The 9,071-nt window shown below is 36.2% G+C and overlaps 1 protein-coding gene across 9 annotated transcripts in view; it reads right to left on the bottom strand.

Annotated features, from left to right (window-relative positions):
- Nucleotides 1–5,384: 5,384 nt before the first annotated feature.
- KANK1 (KN motif and ankyrin repeat domains 1) overlaps nt 5,385–9,071 on the bottom strand; it is a 145,389-nt gene continuing 141,702 nt past the window's right edge. For all 9 annotated transcript variants that reach the window (XM_088130380.1, XM_025163801.2, XM_088130374.1 and 6 more), the window contains 2 exons: nt 7,529–7,627; nt 5,385–6,509 (listed from right to left, as the gene is read on the bottom strand). In XM_088130380.1, coding sequence (XP_087986506.1) covers nt 6,444–6,509; nt 7,529–7,627 — 165 coding nt within the window. In that variant the 3' untranslated portion in view covers nt 5,385–6,443. The remainder of the gene's footprint in view (nt 6,510–7,528; nt 7,628–9,071) is intronic.

The following is a 9,071-nucleotide window of genomic DNA, read 5'->3' as shown; positions in this document are numbered from 1 at the left end:
ACCACAGATCCAGAAATACAGCTGTTAACTCTCCTGTTATCAGAGAGACATGGGCACCATTACCTTTTGGCATAGCAATTCACAGGTAAATACAGCTGTCAATAAAATGGTCATGACATGGAAACATTCATAGTGATACACCTTCATTAACAACCTATCCCTGATTTTACTACAGTTCACCAGCAGGAGTCTCCCTTCTCCTTGGGGAAATGGCTGCTGCTTAAGAGTAATTTTCCCTTTGGAACAGATTAAGACTAAAAAAGGGTGTTGAAATTTTGTTAAGAGAGGAACATTTACCGTCCTCCCAGTAATCCAGACTCAGCAATATCCTTCTGGGAAATCTTTTAGCAATTATCTATACCTAGATTGTTTCCAGAGGGTTGTGGCTATATTTCAGATGCTCTAATGCAGTTTTTCATAGGCTTTATACTTTTTCAGCTTGGTGATTTATAAATGCCTAAGATTAATTATTTTAATTATAATTTCTGCCACATGTTCAAGATGTGAAAGATCCCTATTTCCTAAATTTCTCCTCACAAGCCCTTTGTGAATTAGACTGAGTAGGCATTCTATGTTGCATAGAGCTACCAGATAATTGTGCAGTTCTCTGAACTGGGAAATCATCCCCAAACAATTCTCCCATCATCTTCCTGCCCATTTGAATGATAAATGTTTCATGGATTTATCAACCTATCCACTGTTTTCATCTGTGCAACAAAGCAGTAATAAAAACATAAGTGCTATTTTGTGCAGTTGCCTTTGAATTAAAATCTATGTATACATAGAAGACCCAGGGAGTTTAGTGGTTGCTAACAATTCAACATATAGGGTTTGATATTAAAAGAACTTTCAACTGAAAAAAGAAATTCAGGAGAGCTGAATTTGAATATTATTATTATTATTATTATTATTATTTTCAGTGACAAATATAATGGTAATAGCTGACATTTTATGATTCTTATCTATGTAAGTATTGAATATTTGCCAAGGCTTAAAAAATGATTACATCATCAGGAAAAAATGTCCATTTCTGCAGACTCCCATGCCATTAGGCTTTTAATATGGTAGTTAAATTTCCAGACAAGACATCTTGTCTGGAAGGAGGGTTAGCTTTACTGGAAATATGTTAGTTTTCAAAATGGTCAAAATATGTTAGCTTTCAAAATGGGGAGAATAGTTAAATTTATGCCCCAAATTTCAAGTGATTTGTGCCAAACAAATGCCTGATACCCATATTTTGATGTCATCTTCTCTTAGTTATGTCCATATCTCCAGATGTGTTCCTTAGCTTTAGAAGAGTTTCTTGGCAACTCTTGCAAGTTTATCTACTTTTTGTTACAGCACAGTGCTGCAGTATGCTTGGTAAAATCTTTGTATTATAACCTTTAGCAACTGAACTGAAATGAACAGTGGTTTGAAAATTGCTGCTGTGCTTAAATAAGCAAACAGACAACATATGATTAGCCATTTCCTTCCTGAGGAAGCTCACAGGGTGCTTCTGGCCACAAATCCATTCTAAATAAAGCTCCACTTCTCAGTAAAATGGAAAATAGAAAGCTCCTGCCATTTTAATTGCTGTTAGGCTTTTCATCTTTGTACCATATATGTGCACCTGTTTTGCTGGAGGGCAATCTGAACATTTCAAATACCATCACAGAGGTCCCAGAATGATTGAAATGGTATCTCCTTAATAAACAATTACTTAAAAGTGGATATAGTGAATAATAAAAGTGGAACTATTTATCATATAATAAGTTACCATAATATGCATATAGCCACATAGGAAACCAGATAGGTATTTTCCTCATAAATGGTTGGAAGAATCTTACAATTTCCATCTTCTTTGGATTCCTTACTGGAATTGCACTCTGCATTTAGCAGAACAGTCAGAAAACAAGTTTACTATGTAATTTACTGCATAGGTAACTAGCATTATTAATTTCCCTCCCATTGATTTTAATGGAAAGGGAAACCAGCTTATTGCTTATTCTTTAGCAACTACTATACAAGTTTGGCTAAAAAAAATCAGCTCTTTTTATTAAGTGAGGTTTTTGGTTTCCCCTGTATTGGCTGAATTTGTTTATGTAAAACATTTGCAAGTGACACAACCTATTAACAAATTTCAAAATAGTTTACAATACAATTCCACCAATTAAAACAGTGACTTAAAACAATTAATAAAAGCACATTTTAAAGAACATACAATGAAGACCTTTTAGTTGAGAACAAAGTTAGAATTGAGGTAAGAGAAAGACAAAAGCTCCCCACCCTCACTTCTCCATACAGTGAAACAGTCCACTGATGTGACAACTATACTAAAGTTGTTACCATTATGGATAAAATTTATTAAACATAATTTTTTTAAATACAAAAAGTATGTTAAAAGTACAAAGTAAAACAAAATAGTTGTTGTAATCAACATACATAGTGAGATTTCTGAAAGTGGAGTGTCTGTTATCAGACTGTCCCCCCATATCATTGGCCTAATGCATATGGCAGGACACATTCTGGGTATGTATTTGTCCATATTATAAAGCTCCTAATTGTTTTTGGAAGAACAGGTAGGAAATAAAGATCTTTGTGGGTATATCTTAATTATTCCTCCTGGTTCCAGACCTTTCTATGTGTTTTCACTGCAGTCAACAAATGCAAAACCTTTTGATTGGCTGCAATGAGAAACTAGTTGTAGGAAGCAATTGGGTCCTTAAATTGAGATTATTTTTCTTCCTAGAAATTCTGAAAAGGCTTTAAGTTGTAATGAAGAACAGTACTTGTCTTTGACTGAAATTCTGTTTCCATCTTTGCATAATCACACAGGGAAAAAAAATGGCATCTCTTGTCAGGAATTCACAGTTGATGTCATCTTAGGTAGAAGTTATGGTGGTGAGGATCATTAAGATAAGGGAAAAGCAGAATTATTTTATATTGATTAGTTTCCCATCTGAATGATTCCTGGTTGTTGTACTAGCTTACCCTTTGACCTGTTGGTAGTGCTAGGTCAGCCCACAATAGAAGTTATTAGTTATGATTTACTTGTAGATGAAGGAAATGGGCAAATATACATAATTAAAATTTAGATGAGAAGAAGTGGATTTCCTGTCTTGCAGGAAGCTGTGTCTTCCTGAGCATCTTGTAAAGAAACCACCCAGACTAGAGATTAGGGAAGGGATATCACTGTAGACTGTAGTCTGTAAAGCTTCTGGTGTTGGGTAATAGGGACAAATTAGGAATTCTGTTTGTATGTTACCAACCCCATTACCTATCATAGTCTCCAACAAAGTTGATTCAAATGGTGGTCACATTAAAAATTTCAAGGATAGTCATAATGAGAATATCAGCATACATACTGAGGCTTCTGAAAATGGAGTTGTTGTTAGAGGGCTATCCCTATATATAACCGGCTAATACATATGGCAGGAGACGTTCTGGGTGTGGATTTCCTAGTTGGCAGGAAGATTATAATTTATTCCATTTTCCATAGTCAGAAAATTTCTTCTTGAGATTTAGCCTTTCAGCAATTCCTCTCCCTGCAAGAGTGGAAGAGCTATTAAAATGTGATGTTCTTAGAGACTAATAGATTCTAATAGATTTTAGAGAGCTCTGGGAAGATTTTTCTGAAAGGGCAGTTGCCTTGATCCTTCCATGAAATAAAAGTATCTTGGACAGCTTACATGACTGCACTTGAGTGCCTGTTCCCTTTGCAGATCCCATGTGTCTCTTTGGAATATTCCAGAGCCAAGGGCAATGAAACAAATGGGATGACAGCAAATCATAGATGGAGAAGAATTCACACCTAATTTGAGCAAATAAAAATGTGATTTTTCTAGTTGGGCAGTTTCTTTTGCACCTTCACTGTATCTTTGCAGTGTTATCAAGTGAAATATTTCCAAATAGCCAGGGCACATTACAGTATGTTCCAGAGAGAGAGAAGTAGGTACATCCTCAGAGGCACATTGTAAATAATTTACAAGACTTTGAAGATAAAGTCATTTGTATCTGCTGTGTATTAGATTCCATATTTAGTATGTTTCTAGTATAGTGGTACTAGTATCCAGAGGATTGGGATAAGTTTCAGTTGTTGAAGCTTGGAAATGTAAAGAAGATGCTTGATCGTATTTGGTAATCACTTTGCAAACTCAATCCTTACTCTTGTTGGATTGTTATATTTAAAACAGAGGGCTATCCAATTGGGTCCAGGAGCTGACCACCAATTTCCTACAGAGGTAGTGATCAAGCAGCTACTCAAGAAATCTGATTTGGATCTCAGCCCTCCCTCTTCCTGGACAAGGATTTGAGCAAGTGGTTGCTGATTGTCTCTAGTTACCTGTCCTAGAGAATGATATTTTACAGAGCAATTATGACTTAAAAACAGCTTCCATGGATCTCAATGAAGGCAATTTTAAAATTGCTGATTGGAAATATGACTTTTTTTTTCCTGGTTGAGGGAGACAGGGTGCTGGGGAGAATCTTCAAGACTGGATAATTCCAAGGTCACAAGGCATCGTTTGAGCTTATAGAACTATTAATTTTTTACCCCACCTTTATTTTTGATCAGCTCAAGGTGGCATACAGATCTAATGCTCCTGCCTCCTATTTTCCCTACATCAATGATCCTATGAGGTTGGTTGGGCTGAAAGATAGTAACTGGCCCAAAATCACCCAATTGGCTTTCATGCCTAAAGGAGGTTTCCTGGTTTTTAGCCCAGCCACAATACCAAACTGGCTCTCTATAGAAATTTTTCCAACTATAAAACTATAGAACTGTAAGAATTCTGTCAATTATAAGCTTGTTATCTCATGTTTTATTTAAATTTTGTGTTAAGGCATTATCAACCAATTTCTGAGCATTTTATTTCAGGTTGCTGGACTGTGGTTTAGTCATTATCTTTATTTTTTAAAAATACCGTACTTAATTTGATCAGAGTGAGCCAGTCAATTCCAGTAAAAATAATATGTCTTCTAAAGTTGAATTCTACAATAATTTTCTGGTACTCCTCAGCCCAAATTGACTATTAGTTATTTCCTCCAGTATCTAGCATTTGATTCAATTCTTGTATTTAATACTGTATGTGTCACATCTTTCTCCCATGACCCCATATTCTAGTGCTTCCCCTTCAGTTTTACTTTTGTCTGTTTTTACACGGTTCTATGAAAATTAAAAGGCATGTCAAAATGTCATTCATTTGGATTTTAGAAGTGTAACTAAACTCATGTTAATGAAAAACTTTTATTTTTAATTACGTGTTAAATACAGGACTTTGATTCATTCAAATTCCTTTTAAATTGTAGTTTCTATCTCTCAGATATAATGTATGCTATTGATACAAAGTAAACCAAAGAGAAATAAAAAAAATCATCCTGGTTTTCAAGTTCCATAAATACAATAAAAAACAAGACATATAATAAGCTAAGGAATTTTTATTTTGAAAATATGGCAAGAATCTAAGGCACTTCAAACATTAAAATGCATATAATGAAGAGAACAAGGCAAGAAGATAAGCATTCTAGCTATAGGTGCCCAGAACTACATTTGATTTCACTAGAGAATAGCATATTCCAACATTTTAGGAATCATGTAGTTAATAAAAATGTAACAACAGTTATGTGTAAAGTATTACTGTAGTTATGTTGGATTCAAAGTGTCAAAAATACTGACTGTTATAGAAAAGCTATACAAATCGGCAGCAACAATTTATTTAGCTAGTTCAGGCCATAGTGGCCTATCTTCCACTGTTAAGCCATGAAGCCACCAGCTGACATTCTAAAGGGCAAACATAAACAAGTATCCCTTTTTAAATTAAAAAAAAAAAGCATTCAAACAACAATCAAAACCATTTTGGAATGACATGTATAATGAAAAGGTTCTTGCTGACAATCCCAACAGTAGCAAATATAAATATTTGTAGAGAACATACATTTACAAAGTAATAGAGTCATAACCAAACAGCTAGCTTAAATAACTGTATTGAAGGTAACAGCAAGATATATTCGGCAGCAAAGATATTATGCTATTTTCTGGAGGCTGAAAAGATGAGCAAAAGGGGACTTTAAGGTTTCATATTACCTACAGAACTGCATAGAATCATTCCTTTATGACAGCTGTTCCCATACAGCAAGTCTTCCATCCAGCAAACTGTGATAACATCAGTTTCTTTCACTTTATTGGAAACCTAAATGTTTCTGCAGCATGGAGGAGTTTGACCAATCAGAATAGTGAGGATTCATCTGAAGTACCAACTGACCACCACACCATGTGTAAATTGTCTCTTGTTAGCAAGAGTGCTTCTTAACCTCTTTCTTGTAGATGCTATTCTAGCTCTAAATATTGGCTTTCAATTTGCTGGTGAGTTCAGGCACATGACAATTACATTCAATATCTGTCACTGTAAAACAGTAATCACTAGCAGCTTAGAAGATGTGACAGAGTTTTACACAAAAGTGCATTAGCAATCAAATGGGCTTCTGTGAGTAGGACCTGGGGAAGGCTTTCTTCCAAGCCTTGGAGTTCCCTGAAAAGAAACAAAAAGAAGAAGAATTGGTAAGGATCAGAGCACAAAGTCACAGAGCCATTCAGCATATTGAATTACTGTGCTGGATCAGTGCAGCTTTTCTAACTTAGTACAGTGGTACCTCGAGTTACGAACGCCTCTGCTTACAAATTTTTTGTGTTACGACCAGCTCCGGCCCCAAAAATTTACCTCGTGTTGCGAACCACCTCAAGTTACGAACCGGATCCGCGGCCATTTTCCCTCCCATGACACGTGATCCGTGGCCATTTTCCGCCCCTGACACGTCCGCGGCCATTTTTCCACCCGACATGTGGTCCACGGCCGTTTTTCCACCCCTGACACGTGGTCCGTGGCCATTTTTCCACCCCTGACTCTCCCTCCAAGCAATAGCTGCCTCCCTGTCCTCCACGCCAGAACAGATTAACGGTAATTACATTGAACCTTATGGGAAAATTTGCCTTGTGTTGCGACCAATTCGAGTTGCAACCAGAGTCACGGAACGGATTAAATTCGTAACTCGAGGTACCACTGTATATGCTTGAAGCAAAAAGGGTTATACAGCACATGCTTTCAAAGTGTGGCTGTAGGACCTGGTTTTGCAAAGGTATAGCTGCAGAAGTAGAAAATGATGGGAAGAAAAATAGCAATAGAAAAGGACACAAACAGATTTCTGCTCCTTTTTGCTGGATTGGAGAGTACGTGACCTCTAGTGGAGATAAGACTGCAGTCTTAACTCATCACTGCTTCTCTTTGTTTCCTACAAATCAATTGTAGCTCCTCTGATTTGTTCCAACTAATAGAACAGATACATTTTAAATAGTTCAAGCATAAATACTCAATAGTCATAACACCAAGAAGGTATTTATCAAGAATATAACCTATCAACTTCTAAACTGGGGGTGGAAGAATGACTTACAGGACCTCTTAAGAGCCAGAAATCCTCTCAATACTCAGCCATATATATCTAGTAATTGCACAAACCTTAGAACAATATGTGGAATACAAATTACGTTACTCACCGGGGACTGAGTTTTTGAAAAGTTTACGTGAGCGTAGAGGAGAACAGCAATATCCTTGTGCCCCGCATCAAGGGCTATTGAAAGGGCTGTACTGCCATCCTTAAGAAAAAGAGAATAAATGAGATAAAACATGTCAATCTTTTTAGAACATTGCTTCCCCAACCTGGCCCTAGACCTACAACTTCCAGAATTCCCTGTTGTTGTGACTACAGGAGTTACAGTGCCAGCATATTTGGAAGAAAATGGATATATTCTTTTAAAAAAAAAAATCCACAAGAGTCTTCATATACTAAAAGCTGCTGTGATTAAGTTCCTGCTATATAAGCCAGCCAAAATAATAGAGTCCTTTAAAAAACTACTTAATTTTAATTAAGGGATAAACTCTGTGATTCTGTTTTATGAAGCAATCCAGCAGTCACCATGGGTTTCAAATTTCTCCCAACCAGGGTCCTGGATTATTACCATAAGAACCCTGCAAATAACTGTGAGACTCTGTTTCCAGGGAAAAGAACACTAATTCAGGACAGTGAGAGCAAGAAAAAACATAGAAAACAAAATCTTAAATTAAAAAAAATGTAAACATTGCCTGTGATAACTCCCATTAAATGAGACCTATGTTTAATTTCCAATGCTTCTAAAGAGCTGTTTTTTATTTACATGTATGAATATCATAGTTGATAAAAAAAAAAAAAAAGCTATGGCACACTGGAGTTGAATATAATTAAAGCCTCCACTGGAGGACATTGTTTTAACAGAGCATTTACCTTTATTTCAGCTACAATCTCTCTCTCTCATCTACCTATTTACCAAGCAACTATGACCTAAAACATGATCTGAGCTTCATCTAAATTTAATAGAATATATTTATCTATTCATAGAAAGATATACTGATTAAACAAATAATAGCAAAGAGGTGCATTGTGGCATGTGTTTATTGAACACACTGAGCCAATATTCACAGACTTGGAAAAAGTATGTGAAGCCTTAGGACATTTTTTAAGGGAGTAGGTTGAGTTAGATTTTCTATCAATAAGATGACAGGTGTGAGCTTGAAGGTACATTCTCCTAAAAAAAAATGTTGGTTGCCACCATCAGAGTCTGCTCTTCACACACAGGTTTCTAGTGAGTCACTGGTCAAGAGAGATTGCTGTGGAACTAAAGAAAAGTTGTTGATGCTTATGATGCTGGAAAGGGCTATAATATCATTGTTCAAAATGCTGGCCTCCATCAATCCACAATCAGACAAATAGCACATCATCAGAGAAAATGCACCATCACCATAAGAGAAGCAGTACAGAGAAGATGCCTATATCAAACCCAAAGCATCTTTGCTTGCTTCAGATCCAAATACTATGCACCTCTACATGTAAGCAGCAACCAAACAGAATTCAAGTATTTTAATGACAGCTGGATTTCGGACATATCAGATGCATATTTTCAGTTTACGTTCTACCCTAAAACCATTTCAGCTATGATAAAGTGGAATGTGATGAAGTACTGACAGTCTATGGAGGTAATTTGAGCCAGTTTGGTGTAGTGGTTA

The sequence above is a fragment of the Python bivittatus genome, unplaced genomic scaffold (assembly GCF_059951505.1).
Source record: "Python bivittatus isolate LINGU-HERP-01145 unplaced genomic scaffold, Pbiv_v1 ctg000850_np1212, whole genome shotgun sequence".
Taxonomy (NCBI): domain Eukaryota; kingdom Metazoa; phylum Chordata; class Lepidosauria; order Squamata; family Pythonidae; genus Python; species Python bivittatus.
This window is presented reverse-complemented; position numbering and strand designations above follow the sequence as displayed.